Below are 15375 nucleotides of genomic sequence, written 5' to 3'. Positions count from 1 at the left end.
AAAAGGTCACATTTAACTTTCACCTCTAAGGACAAAAAAGAAATGTGCTAAGAAATATGGTCTCCAAATGTTCATCTAATCAACACGAGTAGTAGAGGGCCCAAAAAACACATACCATTGTTTTATCTATCACTGTTTCCTCTAACTGGGCACTGAAGAGGTTTTAGGATTTTTTTAATACTAATGTTATGGTTTCCCTTGCTGTATATTAATTTTGCCTTTCAAATGCTGAATTATATACAAACTCAATAAATCAAAATAACAAAGCACAGTATTCTTGATTTGCAATAATCTTAAAATATAAGGTAAAAAAAATTGACGAGTGATTATTTTGGAAATTCAGCAAAAAGACAAATTCCTCTCCTTACCATTAAACCTTTTTCAAAAATGTAGAGAAATACACCTTTGAGGGATTTGTCTATATGCCTACAAGTAATTCAAATAATAATAGGGAAAATACCAAATTTTCTTCAACTGTGAACATAGTTTGATGAACAGCATACTGATGTCCTCAGACTACAATTATTGAAGTCAATCAGAATTCCATAACTAATAATATTTAGATCTTTAGGACTCCTAAGAAAATCTGCAAGCATTATTTGTACAAGTTAAGAGTATGCTATTAGTCTTCATCACATAAATACTACCACTGAATTCACAGGAACTACCAAGAGCTGATTAAAATGGACACATAAAAGCCAAATGATCATTTCTAAATACCTCCCTCTGTCTTTTAAATGCATTTTATAACAGTGAAGACAGTCAAGTAATGCCTGCAGTAGAATACTGCATTACATTTATGTATTTTTCCTGATGGAAGTTTCTAGACATTTGGCTGTACAAAAGTGACACAAAGTTAGTTATCAGATTGAATGTAAGGACCAAGTTTGCTCACTAGACACAGCAGCTAAATTCTGGAGAAGGGTGAAAGGAAGACTGCTAGCAATAATGAGGAACTGAAAGTTTTATCTTTTGTGAGGGAATTAACCCCTATCCAAAGGCCACAGAATAACCTTGTGTTTTATCCATTCACCTCAAGCCCTGAACTGTTTCCTGAAGAACTCCAAGTGTTAGGGAGTTTCACTGAATAATGATAGTACCTAAGTTACCTCTACTCCTCCTGAAGCTTCCCAGCCAAAGTACTTTGTCTCAGGCAAGATAACATCTTAAATAACATCTAAAATTACACATCTATTGTCATTTTAACTCTCACACAGGAATACTTCCTGTCTTCAATAAACATAAGTCTGGGTCCATTTCAAAAATCATGATCCTGTCCTTAAAAAATAATTATTAAATACAGGAGTCACGCTATATTAATAAGTTCTTTGTTGTTGTAACAAAAGACATGTTACTTATTCTTAGTGACTGATTATGTTACAAGATCACTGTTTCAGAATGCAATTGAGTTACAAGATCACTGCTCCAAAATGTGAGAATATTTTAGAAAACAAATTTTCTTTCTCTCTCCTTCCACATTACTGAAAAAATGAAGCAGCAAAAGCTGTGATTATTCAAATGTCTCATACATCCAATATATCCAACATCAATTCTTATTTTTCAGCTGATAATCAATAGATGATATCATAATTAATAATACTTCAGTCCTGAGGTCCAGTATATTCAAGTATACTCTGGTGTTTTGTCAGCCTGCAGGTTCTGAACCCAGGAAGTGCACCACGAAAAGAACTGACAGAAATAACATGTTAAAACTGAATATGCACTGAAAATCAGCTTGCATTCTTTACAGTAAGTACAAGGAGATATTCCAAAGAAACTATAACTAGAACCAAATTTTAAATAGTAATTTAAAAAAAATAACTACAAATATTATTGAAAAAGATTAAAAAGCAGCTGAAGAAAAAAAAAAAAAAACAAAACAGAAAAGAAACAAAACCCAGAAAAAATCCACACACACCAACATTCCATCATTTTTATCAAGTTCAAGAATTCTACAAATTACTCCAGCAATGGAAACTTACCAAATAAAGGAAAAGCCTTCACAGAGCAGAGGAGATAAGGCAAGAAACTTGGAAGAGGACAGAACTGTCTACTGACACTGAAATAAATTACCAGAACTGAAATAAATTATCCTGCATTAGTCTGTATAGTCTGGAAGCTGCTACAATCACTCCCCTAACAAAAGTTTAGCCATAGTTCCATGACATACAGAAAACAATCCAACATGCAACCTATCTAACACCACTTCTGTATGTGCTTGCATGAAACATTAATGTACTATTTGGACAAGATCATAGTTACATTAAAAAGGGGAGAAAGCAGTTAAATATGCCTATATTAAGAAGCATGTTGTAGGAAAGTTTCATAAAAATGCCTCCATGCACCAGTCTTTCCAACCACTGAAGGGAAACAAACACAGCTTTCCCACGCATTTTCTGGTAAGCCCCTGAAGGATAATCCAGACAATTAAGGAAGTAGTCCTTACATGCTTCGCTGGAAAAAATCTCCAATATACAAAGCAACAAACACGGACAAATCAGGGTGTTTGTAATGCCTAATTCAATAGCATGGACAGTAGATTAAATTATTCCATAGAGTTCAGGTTTTACATGTCCCAAAGTATCCCACTATCAGGTAAGGGCTGAAGAGTAAAGTACATTTAGACATCAAGCACATACTCCGATATGTTGCACAATGTATACTCCGTACAGAATCTAAAGTAGGGCATTAGGCAGATATATAAATTTCCTTCATACTTATCAATCATCTGGGCTTGTGACAATAAAATTAGCAGGTTTACAGTCATTCACAGTCAATGCCACTTTCTGAGTCCCACAGACTAGAAGAGGTCAGTTGCCCTGGGTTTTCTAGCACTGCAGAGGAATATTTAACTTTTTGGAAATCTTGTTCTTGTAATATTGTTTTTAAAAAACAACAAATACTTTTGAATTCATACTAGTTTTTCAAATACGGTTTGTTTCAACTTTTTAATAAGGAAGAACTTGCAATACAAGCATTCTTTACTAACAAAGTGAGGCACATTTTGTGATTTTGATCTAGACACATCTTTCGTGTATTCTTGCGCTCAAACCATTTGAGAGGAAAAAAAAAAGGGCTATATTAGTTTGAACAGTTAGTTTTGAAATTACTTCCACTCAAGGATACGTTTTAACAAGGCTTCTGCAGAATTCCTCCCCTCCCTTCAACAGAATGCAAATAAAGTTCTCTGTTTAAAACTATTAACACCTGGGAGGAAAAAAATTCTTAAAGCAAAATCTTCAGCCATTAGAACTTAGAAAGTCACAAAACTGCAGTTATAAAACAATGTGAAAAAGTAAAAATAGAAAGCTTTCAAAGTTACTGTTAATACACAAAGGAAATTTTTTCATCTTTTCTTTAAAACTAGAAAAACAAATACAGCTGCTTTACATACCACTGATAATGTTGCATCAGAATATGCAAGATTTCTACTGAAATTTTTGCACCAGAATTTCATAGATAGGTTTGACTGTAAAGACATGGTTATCCAAAGTCTAATATAAAAGCAGTATATTGTTAATATTTATATCTTTAAAATATCATACAGTCAAATTATTATTGCTATACAGGAAAGAAGCAGTTATTTCGTTCCAGACAACTTGATAACATCTCTTTTGACTATAGTTATAATTATCACGTACAAACTTCCAAAGCAGAATTTGTCAAGATTTAACATTAGGATTAATTTATGTCAGGCATCCATTTCTCCAAAGACAGCAAGAATCGAAAAGGAAGTATCATCTTAATTGCCACTAATCTGCCCATTTTTAATTAAATTGATCAGTAATTTATTATCTCACCCAGAGGCAGAAAGCTGTTAGTATGCAGCTTTAACAGACAGCATATACTGGTCCTTCTAATCTCTAATACTACCATAGTTCAAAGATAATTTAAAACTGCTGTACCATATTTCTTTCAATTTCTGTACTGCAGGATATGCACATTCCATTTCAAACCTCTGTAAAGCACTCTAATCATAGAATCACAGAACCATTTAGGTTGGAAAAGACCCATGAGATCCAGTCTAACCTTTAACCTAACACTGCCACCACTACTAAACCATGTCCCTAAGTGCCACCTCTACACATCTTTTCAATATCTCCAGAGACTGCGACACAACCACTTCCCTGGGAAGCCTGTTGCAGTGCTTGACAACCATTTCAGTGAAGAATTTTTCACTAATACCCAGTCTAAACCTCCCCTGGCACAGCTTGAGGGCATATAGCCTATACGCACTATTCTCCTGCTTCATAGACTCATACTTTACCACAGGGGTATGATCTTAATTTTACTTAGAGAAACATGATTTCCCTGTCAAAAATGTTTACAAGATGTAACATTTGACTCCATCAAGGTTAAGAAAGCACTCTGCACTCAGTCCACAAACAACTGAACAAAGAACAAGACTGAAGCTTTTAGGTTCAGGAATCTCAATTCTCATTTCAATGGAGGAAAGGGGGTGAGCAAATATTTAATACCTGAATAGAAGACTAAAAATAACTTCAGCTGAAGTTTCAGAAAGCAGTTTACCAGTTTGATCAATAAAATTAAACATGGATTTACTTTTTTTTTTTAAATAGCAATTAATATAATTTTCAGAACACTGTATTGATTTAGTACTGTGCACTGCAGACATGAACACAACTACCCAGAACAGACATAGCATGCTCACTTAAACTTTGTGTAAAACCTCTGGAGTCAATCAGAGGTTTTCTATTTATTTCAATGAAATCTGATTTAATTCTGGTGGAAAATAAAGCACCAGAAGGAACACTTTGGAAAAGAACAGAGCATAAATTTCAAATGTTTTAAGAAACAGGCCCATTACCTCCCTTTAACTGGTTTTATAGCTAAAAATGATTGATGTATGTTATTGCTATTATGTGATATAGTAGAACAAAGTTACAGGACTACCAGAATCAAAACTACCATTTTAAAATATTCTGTAATACTTTGCAAATGATCTGCAACATAAAAACAAACAACTGATTCTCGTTTACAGAGTTTAAGTATACATAAATGGAAATGTCTAGATGTTACTTTGCATAGATCAATAAATGTACAAAATCCAAAACATGTCTCATTCCAGTAATCAAGCAATGCATTCTTTCAAGTATGGAACTACATAAACATTTTACTTACAATTTTCCCAATGTTGTGGTTTTTTTTTTTTTTGGTGTATACCGAATACTTGCTACAGGTGTTTTTATCAAATAGGAACAAAGTTTTGGTTTGAAATGGGGATTAGTATGTCTGATTTATGTTGGGGAATATAAACTAAGTTACACTATATATCTGCAAAGAATGAAGAAATAAAACTTGTAAAAGTGTTCCATTTTTTTCTCAAAGCTTTCCTTAAATACCTAAGTGGGTAATTTATTTAAGTTCATAAATGAGTAAGCAATGTAATAGTCCCCAGTTATTTAACCCTATTCATTCAGCATACCTTAACAAGTTTCATGAGGTGGTAAAGGTCTTCCACTTCATCTTCTTGACATGCGGTATACACTCTTCCAGTATTTATACTAGTACCCTTTATGAAACCACGATAGAGTGGCAGATCTAATGCATCAGCATACAGGTCAATGGCATGGTGTCCTACTGTTTGGTACATATAGCTGTCCAATTCATCAGTCTGACCTGCAACAGTTAAGAAGCAATCATACTGTGTCCGATATTTCAGCAATTACAGATAATCACAATACTACAAAGCACTGAGAAAACTTAAATGTTCGTATTTTCCAGTTCACAAACAGATGTTTGGTTACAATACCTTTATAAACATGGAAAGAAAAAAAAAAAAAAAAAGATTATTTCTTCACCCAACAGATGTATGGACAGGAAGACATACGTCACAAATATGTTATCTATTTGGACATTGTGGTGTCTATTTCATCTTTAGTATTCATCCCTCTTTCATCCAAAAATCTCAGAATGGTCCAATCCTGCTCCTATTTATATGGTAATTTTAATAGGAATGCAGCTCAGAGCACAAACTCAGATGCATTTCAACATACTTAGAGCAATAAAGTTGGAATGCACCGCAACATTGAGAATAAGCAATAGGTTGTCAAAATTTACAATAACTTTACTGTTTATCTTGTCTTCAAGAAGAAGAAATTATTTCTGCTTAATTAGAATAAAAGTAAAATGCTATAATGTTTTGACAGTGCTTAATACACAAAAAGAAAAGGAAATCTGTCATAATATCCAGGCCCTTTCTACCTTCACTCCTTTTAAAAATTAAACTTGAAATGAAATCAACCATTTGCCACTATTTTCTTAACCAGGAGAAAAATTTAACTGGATTTTCTTACAAGCAGTTTGTAGCTAGCAGATTAGAAAAAAAAAAGCTAAGATGCAGACATCATAGATTAGAATTAAATCTCCAACGATATGATAAACTGTTTGCATGTAAAATATTTCAAATAATTTTTTGAACAGATTGATAAAGCAATACATTATTATTAGTGAAATCACTATTCACTATTTTAATGCTAATTTGTAATACTGGAACTTAACTTACAGAGACATATCAAGCATCTGTCCTGTATACCTATGTCACACATTTTGCAAAGAAAATGGTCTGTAACATTAATCAAGATAACTAATTTGTGAAGCAACAATTAGGTCATGTCACATTTGGAGCCATACAACAGATACGCTTTTGCTCAAAATACGCAAATCCAAACCCATAATCACAGCTGACCAAAGTAAACCAAAAGAATTGATTTAAAACAAAACTCAGTAGTTTTCAACATACATAAATATGACAAGGTCTTTAAAATGATAGTCAGTTCAAAATACAGTTTCTTTATTAATTGAGACTCTCCAGGCAACAGTGGTACAAGATAAAATAAAATGAATGGCATAGAACCCGCTATTGCCTGAAGCACCTCAATTAACTTTCCACAAAATTTCCAACTACACACTTAAAGAGAGCATTTTATTTTAATGACAATATTCTACGTTTCTGATGTGGATAAATTAAAGACAACGTATTTCAACACAATTAAGAGATGATCATGTTTCAGCTACCCAGAAAATAAATTGTTCCTGTAGTCCCTAGCATTTGCCAATTCCACCCATGACTCATTTATGACATCAGTTCCCTTTTTTCTTCACTTTCTGTGTATCTTCTTAACATACATACGTATGCATATGTGGCAGGAAGTTATATATGGCTATATACATAACTATACAGTTACTAGGTACTGTACTTAATTGTTTAACATATGTTGAACAGTTAGCCTATGTTAACACACATTAACGTTCACCCCTACCAACCAGGAAACAACTCACTTCCTTTTCAAGCCTCACTTCAAGTTCAATTTATGCTCTAGTCAAACACAGAAGTAATCAGCTCACCTTCTCACCTCCCTACTGACAGACTTCCTTTTTCTCCCATTCTCTTTCATAGAAATAAGTCTAGGTACAGCCCATGAGGAGCTATCAGAAAACTGGCCCAAACTAAATGGAAGGGAAAATGCAGAAAAAAGTGCATCAAGGTCCATTCCAACCCAGATCAGTTACTCTATCCAATTCACAAATACTGGCTAGAATAACGGAGGAAGAAACACAAGGCTAAAATGCATGAGCAACATCAAAACAGCCTATTTTTGGCAACTGGAATGGTTTATGCCATTTTAAAACATTTCTAGAGATAGTTTTTGTTTTGTTTCATGATATCCTCTACCACCTTTTACTATTTGTGCTACTGAATTCACACAATCCCTTTGTTTAGCACCTGGAACAGCATTTTCTCCTTTTCAAATTGTGAAGCTTTTCTTTACTGATCTTCATTTTCTTGCATTTTTCCTCCCACCTTGGAGGAAAAATACGTTTAATACATTTCCATAGCATTTTATTTTTTCTACCTCTTTTACAACTTCTAGATTGCCCTTCAATATGCAAAACTATACACCATCACATAAGAAAAAGAAAAACAAAACAACAAACTTAATTCAGGCACAGCTGTGCCTCCACAGTTTCTAATACATATAAAAAAGTAAAATCTTCTATAAGTAATGTAGCTTCATACCTGTGTTTTCAGCAGGTCTTAAATTGGCCAGAGCAACAATCTGATGCCCAGCAGCAGCACACTGCATCATGTTATAACAGCTGTCTTTCCCACCACTGTAAGAAAAGGAAGATAGTAGCAATAAGAAGTACAGATAAAACTTTTGGCTTGAAAATTAGTATCATCAGAGCTGGTTACAAAGGTCTGGGAAAAAAAAAAAAAAGGTTGCAAACCATTAGGGAAAGGATGACTTTACCATACGATATTTACTGAATATATTTAGTCTATAGTTCCTACATACAGTATCCATAAAACACACATCCAGTTCAGTATCTCATTACTAATCTGCGAATTTTGGAACTGAGAGGTTCCATGAAGAACAGCCACTTACACTGGAATCTGTTCACAACAAGGACTATCTTCGACTCCAAAGATGAATGACTTTGTACTCATTACTAGACAACCTGAATTAGGAAATAACAGTATCTGCTAATCAGTATCTAACCAAAGAGTTGCCAGCATTAGCAATCTTGTTAAATGAAAACTTTCATGTTAGGAATTACATTTATCATTCATGGGATAGATACTTTGCTTAAAGTTTTGACATTTTAAACATACTTCCTGTTTTCAAAAGCTGTAATTATTACAGGCAGTAGGTTCAGTTGACACTGCATTGAACATGCAGGGTTTTTACTGCATATAACTGCAAATAAAATAACTACTGCTGATTAAAAAAAAATAATAGAAAGAATTATATTCTTTTCTGAGGCCAAAAGATGATACTGTAACACAGAGAACACAATTAATTTTTACATTCATGCAAGATCTACTAGAACCTTTCCACTATCAGTGAGGAAAGAATCCTGCTCTCCTGGTGTGACTGAAATACAGTATCTTTCATTCATCTTAATCACTATCAAAAGAAACGTTACAGTCCAACAATAAAACCAAGAGTGCTCTAGAATACACACTGCTTACAAAACCCACATTCAGCCTCACAGCCTTCAAATGACAAGTGGAGATTCCGGGCAGTTTAAATGCCAAAGCACAAAACCCAAAGCATGCACTGGCACTGGAAAAGAGATGTAGATCAGGTCTGTAGAAATGCATGTAGTTTTAGAGTCACTGAGACATGGAAAGGAGAACAGATAGTATAAACAGTCATGCTACAGTAGACCGTTTGTTTTCTTGAAACCACACTATTAGTAACAAACTTCTTCAGCATTTCCAATGTACAGTTCCCACTTTTATGCGGCCTACTAGGCAAGAGCTTCAAAGTATGTTACAGGAATGTAACCATACAGCTATTCACCTCAATTTCTGCTTTTATCCATGCTAAAATTCTGTATGCTGACCTTAATTTGCTGTATAACTCAAACCAAAAGTAAAAATAATATAAATAACATGGTATCCTTTCATACCTAACAGATTTTCATAAACTAGTTGCTTATGTTTCAGTGCTATAAAAGTAAATATAAATATGACAACAGACTTCTAATTCAAGGTTCCATCTCTAGCTGACTTCATCCTCATGCATGCCTACAACTTTCTTCTAACCTATATATGAACAAAAAATAATAATAGAAAAAAAAGTCAGATGTTCATTAATTCTGGATACTGTGCTTGACAGCTTGAAAACTTATTCACTTTATAATATGAAATTTCAGGCTTAACAGAATCATGAGACAAAGGCTCTTTTCTTTCTGACTTCATTTGAAAAATAAAAGCCTCCCACTAGATCCGATTTCAACTCCAAACACAACTTCAAATAACTATATGATACTAGATAAATGCCTATGCTGTTTACAGCATTTCAATATTATTTTAAAATAAAAACCTAAAAGGACACTAGAATAAATCTGTTTTATTTACTTGAAAAGATTAATAAAGACCTGTTAAGATGAGGCTATATTCAAATTCCCCACATTGACCACCACTCCATCTAAATTGCTCACTGGATCACAAACTACTGTAATGTATTTTCTGTATTAGCGTTACCATAGCCCTAACAACTGACCATACCAAGAAACAAACTAAAATGGTGCGTATCTAACAAGGCCTCCTAACTTCACTGTAAAACACATGAAGGCTAAGACAAATGGAAACCAGATAGCCCATGCTGTGGAAGGAAGGTGGACTTGGCTCTCTGGCTGTTGTCTAATAGATTGTAACAAAACAAAACAAAAAAAATCGAAGAGAAAAAAAGCTTTGAGAGATGAAAACAGGTACTGAGGTAGCTTGGGGACGCGTCTCAATTCTCATCACAGAAAAAAATCAAGGCCTTTTTTGTAAAAAAATGTATAAACTCTAGCCACAGTCAAGGTTAGGTTTGACAATGTTGCGAGTATGTTAATAGGTAGACATATAAACAAAATATCAGAAGAAAAGTATGGTAAACATAAAGATATGGGTCTATAAAAGACTTCTGAGCAACATTCTAATGACAAGCCTAACCATTTACAGTAAGAAAATTCTAGAAGAATTAAAGAGCTGAAAAACATCGTATTTCAGGTTGAAGACTGGCTTTATAATGTCTATGATTTAGCACAAAACACAATACAGGGTTTACCCCATAAATACCACCTTAGGGCAAGACTATCAACTTTAAGTGTGGACAACATTCTAGAAGAAAAAGAAACAGGTTAAGGTAGTTTTTTCTATAATTCTGACCTTTCCAAAAGTAAGAAGCAGTTTTTAAATACTTTTTTTCCCCTCTGATCTTTGAGGCTAGCTCTGTTACAAATGATTTCAGACACTTTGATGTCTCTTTAAAACTCTTCTTAAAACTATTACTGAAACTAAATCCATCATTGTAAAATTGACAATTAAAATAGCGATCGTGTTAGAAACCTGTTTGTAGGATTTTATTTCATCCTCTCTTAACACATTCCTCTGCTTAAAGAATATCAAAATAAATAAACCTGCATGACAAAAAATCTTATCTATAAAACAAGAAAAAGCACCAAAGCCGATTTTCTTACTCCGCATTTAAGCAAATCTTGAAAAACATAGATAACATTTGCTGTGTTTTTTCCTGTTTGGATGTTGTTTGGAATGATTTGCAATTGTTGCGGCCAAATCCCCATTTCAACAAGGTTTCATGTTAGACACTGCCTGACAGAACTTAATACATTAAATGGTAAGACTTCAGTTTTGGTAAGACTTCAGTTACTGAACCCAAAAATGAAAACATGCTGCTCACGTCAGCACAATCCTTTTTACATCTACAGATTTCCTAGCTTATTGGAGTTTTCAGTGTTATTTCAGAAGAATACACCTGTCCTAGTTAGAAAGTGTTAACCTCTGTCTAAAAAAACCCCAACAAACAAACACATAAATAAACATCCACAGTAGAAAAACTGCGGAAATTGACAAAAAGGGGGGGGTCGGAGGGGAACAAATACAGCAGGCCCTCACAGATAGGACTGTGTCCAACCGCAACTATTTAAATGACTGGGCTTCATCTTTTTAAAAAGGAGCTAAAATAAAAGACACACTAGAAAAATCTGCCTCTAAAAGTTCAGATTTTGCTTAAGAACCGGCCCACAGCCCGGTTTCCCTGCGCTGGACACGGGAAAGCTCGGAAACCGGGATAACAGGGAGCAGTAATTCTGCGTGGTGTTTCGGTTTTTCAACAGGCCCTAGCTGCTTCTCAGTGTCCCGGGCACAGGGGGACAGCAAGAGGAGAACCTGCCGCAGCGTTACCGTGCGCGCAGGCACAGGACGCCTCGCCTCGGCACTCACGCAGCCAGCCCTCGGGCAGCAGGACTGCCGGCAACTCGGAGCGAGGCGCCGCAGGAACTCCACGATCCCCCGCAGCAACACGCGACGATAGGAAGCGCACAGGCGCGAAGCTCGGAGCGGGGAGGTGTCCCCGCTGGCGTTGGGTGCAGCGCGACCCCCGGGCGGCTCCCCACGGGGGAGGGCGCTCAGTCTCCCCCCGCGCCTTTTGCCGCCGGAGCCTCCGCCTGCGAAACGCCCCTCGCTCGCTACATGGGAGCTCTCTCAGTCCGTTACCTGATTAAAGCCACTACTCTCATGTTGCTCAGGGGCCCCCGGGGCGGTAACGCTAATAGGGAAGTGCGTGAGAGCTGCGGAACGCGGGGAAGGAGGGAACCCGGTCGTCCCGGGCCGAGCACGCCGCCTGCTCCTCTGTTGCTACCGCTGGCCGCCTCCACTCAATAGGTCCTCCTCCCGGGGAAGACCGGAGACTGCCTGAGCAACCAGGAGGCACAGCCGGCTGCCACCTCTCAGTCCCGAAGGAGGCTTGCCGCCTTTACCACGGCCCTATGAGCCAGCTGGGGCGGCGAAGGCCGGTCGCAGCGCCGATAAGAGCAGGGTGGGGTGCACAGCCGCAGAGGCAGCGCGGAAGACGCCTATGGAGGGCAGGGCGACTGTATTTGGAGGGCCCGAGCTGGTCGTTCGTTGCTGGGGCTGCTCTCCGAAGCAGGCGTGGTAGGGAGCTGGCTGGAAGTTCACGCTACATCTCCCTGTCCGCCTTTTTCTTGCTTGCTTGCTTGCTGCGAACAGCAACGGACCTGTTCTAAACGATTGCTTTGATTTATGTGGGGAATGGAGCCGACTGAGTAAGGCGGCCGACTCGTCCTTTTCCCTTGGGAGATGCTGGGGAGACTGTGGGGCGTTGTCGCAGCGCGGCTTCACCGCGGCCCGGTGGAGGTAGACCGGGAGGGCCAGCTGTGAGGGAAGGAAAGGCTGCGGGTCTTCAGAAATCGCTGCGGGCCGGTCGGAATCGTGTCTGCGGGGGCCGGGAGCCCGGTGTCGCGCTCCTTTAGCCACTGCCCTCGGCCCTCCTGCGGGCTTATGGACCCTTTTCCAGCCGCTGCAGTGTACCCCCGCTGCCCGTGTCGAGAGCCTGGAGTGGGAGCCGCGCAGAGGGGAAGGGGAGAGCTGTCTCGCTGAACGCCTCTGCTTACCTGCGAGCACTAAACCGTCCACTTGCACCTTTGGGCAGACCAAAAATCTGGTTTTGTCATGTGATCGCTGTTTTGGGCCAGTTTTCTGAGCATTCCTGATGTTACATGTACAACAGACACCACTGTGGTGTAGGCTGAATGCTGAAAAATTTGCCCAGATGCCCAGTCTCTGAATACAGACACAATTTTAGTTCTCTCATGTTGCAGAAGAACCCTGTGGGTTTGTTCTGCCGCTGAAACTGTATCATGAGACTGTAATCTATGCCACCAGATAAAGCTGTTTCTAGGGGTATCATGATAGTGTTTTGAGCAGCAGTCAGAGGGCCTATCACTTTCCAAACAGAAAAACCGCGTTTCTAAAACACGGTCCCAAACAGGCACAATAAAACTGTGGTGTGCTGTTGGTTCTCACCCTTGCTGGAGCCTGATGTGTAGGGTCAGCGGGGACAAGCGCAATGCCTCAGGGTGAGCCTCCATGCTGCCCTGCTCAGTGTCTTCAACTCCAGTGCCACCACTGGTGTCCATCATCCAACCTGTAAATTTGGCTGTGACCAAGAATGCTGATTTGTGGTTCCCATTGAATTTAGTTGTAGCAAACGGTGCAGCTAACAAAAAAGGCTTTGTTCCTCAGGGCTGGGATAAAGGGTATGCTTTATTCATTGTGAGTGCTGACTTATCAGTCCCTGTGACATGATATTATACAATGCCATATAACAACCTGTACCAATTGGGATTTGTGCAAGCCTCTGAAAAACAAGTTTCTTGAACACAAATTGTTGGGTCTGAGGCTCCCAGAAAGTGAAAAGGAGAAAAGATGGAAGAAAATAGAGCAGAAAATATTCTAAGAAAAAATATTTGTTCATAGCAATAAATGTGCCAAAATAAATGCCTATTGAGAGAAATATATAAGGTCTTTTTATGCTTGAAACAGTTTGGAAGACCACTTTTTTTTTTAAGATTATTTGAGTCTGCACATGACTTGTACAGTAGGTCACTGGAACTTGTAAAATAGGTGTGGATAATTATGGGCAGATATGAAGGCGATGCCTTCCTAAATACACTTCTGAAAAGCTAAGAAGTGACAATCAAGTAGTTGTGAAGAGGTAGTAAACACAACATGGATTTTTCTGCATAGGAATAATTACAAAGAACATGTGATTTAAAATATAAATCCTCAGTTCATGCTTTAGCCGTCATAGTCCAGCAGTTATGAGACAAAATATTTAACTTGCGTTGGAATTACTTACAGGACTGTTGGATTTCCTTCTAGTTTAGTGACGATGACATAATGCATAATTCTTAGCTTTTTCTCTCTTCAAAGCGTCTTAGATGATCTCAGAAAGGGTTACTCAGATGTGAAATTCTGATGAAAGGGCAGGGATTTTAGTAGGCGGTTGGGGCACCTTTTTTTGGCTCGGAAAGGTGATGGAGGCCTGTTCTGAATTCAAACTGTAAATCCAGTGTACTGAGAGATTTTAGCAGAATATTAAATTGAATTAAACAGTACCACATAGTACATGAATTAGTAGAAAATAACCACACCTCTGAGGAACTGTAAAAAAGGCAAAAGAAAGGTATTTGATTTGTTGAGGGAAAAAAAAAAAAAAAAAGAAGAGGGGGTGAGTATCTTATCGTACATCACCTCTGTCTTTTCTGTCTTTAGATGAAATTATTTTTTATTATCACAAGAAAGAATAATTCAGCTAGTAGTTGTGAACACTTAAAAGATGCTCTTTACAATAATTAGCAATGATACATGGGAAGTCCAAAAATCAGGTACATAAGTTATTCTGCTGTTTTGGAAAATTGAGAGACCATAAAATCAGTCGCTTTAATCACACAGCTTTATAAAAAATATTCAAAGACTTGTAAAGCGCTCTTCTAAGTAGCATTATTACAAGATCTGGAAAAGACAGTAATTCTGAGCTCCCCTATTTTTTCAAGGATCTGTTATTATTAATCTGTTTTGATACAATGTTGCTGTTTTTTCAGCAGATGGTTCTGTTGCGTTCAGTTTTGCAGCTTTTGAAAAACAAATTTCCACTTACAAGTCAGACTCGTTTGAAGTAGAAGTTACGTATGACACTGCAGGACCAAAGTCTGCTTCATTTGCTGCTGAGACTGGAATTCTTGCTTCCATTTGATGAAGACATCAGTAGTTATTTGCACAAATAAAAAAAAGTGGGATTTGGCTCCCAGAATTCGTGAAATATGTCAAAATTGAATTAGTAGAGTGGGGTTTCAAAACAAATCTGTATTTTACCCAAAAAGATACCCTTTTCAAATTATTTGGAATATATTCAGTGAGAAAATCTGTTCTCTCTCGCTCACCTGATGAAATAGCTCTGGTGTAGTGTCACTGCTCTTAACAGGTTCTGCCATGTGACAGTGGACAAAAGAGTGCATCATCTCTCAAGCTGA

At 37.5% G+C, this 15375-nt stretch overlaps 1 protein-coding gene across 3 annotated transcripts in view; it reads right to left on the bottom strand.

The window, feature by feature from the left end:
- The window catches only part of DPH6 (diphthamine biosynthesis 6), a gene marked incomplete at both ends in the record, with an annotated part of 219439 nt that extends 207379 nt beyond the window's left edge, over positions 1–12060 (bottom strand). For all 3 annotated transcript variants that reach the window (XM_080619967.1, XM_080619968.1, XM_080619969.1), the window contains 3 exons: positions 5447–5640; positions 8042–8136; positions 12038–12060. In XM_080619967.1, coding sequence (XP_080476093.1) covers positions 5447–5640; positions 8042–8136; positions 12038–12060 — 312 coding nt within the window. The remainder of the gene's footprint in view (positions 1–5446; positions 5641–8041; positions 8137–12037) is intronic.
- Between the last annotated feature and the right edge of the window lie 3315 nt (positions 12061–15375).

This window comes from Psittacula echo (genome assembly GCF_963264785.1).
Source record: "Psittacula echo genome assembly, chromosome: 5".
Taxonomy (NCBI): domain Eukaryota; kingdom Metazoa; phylum Chordata; class Aves; order Psittaciformes; family Psittacidae; genus Psittacula; species Psittacula echo.
Note: the sequence above shows the minus strand (reverse complement) of the source record. Positions and strands in the feature narration are given on the sequence as shown.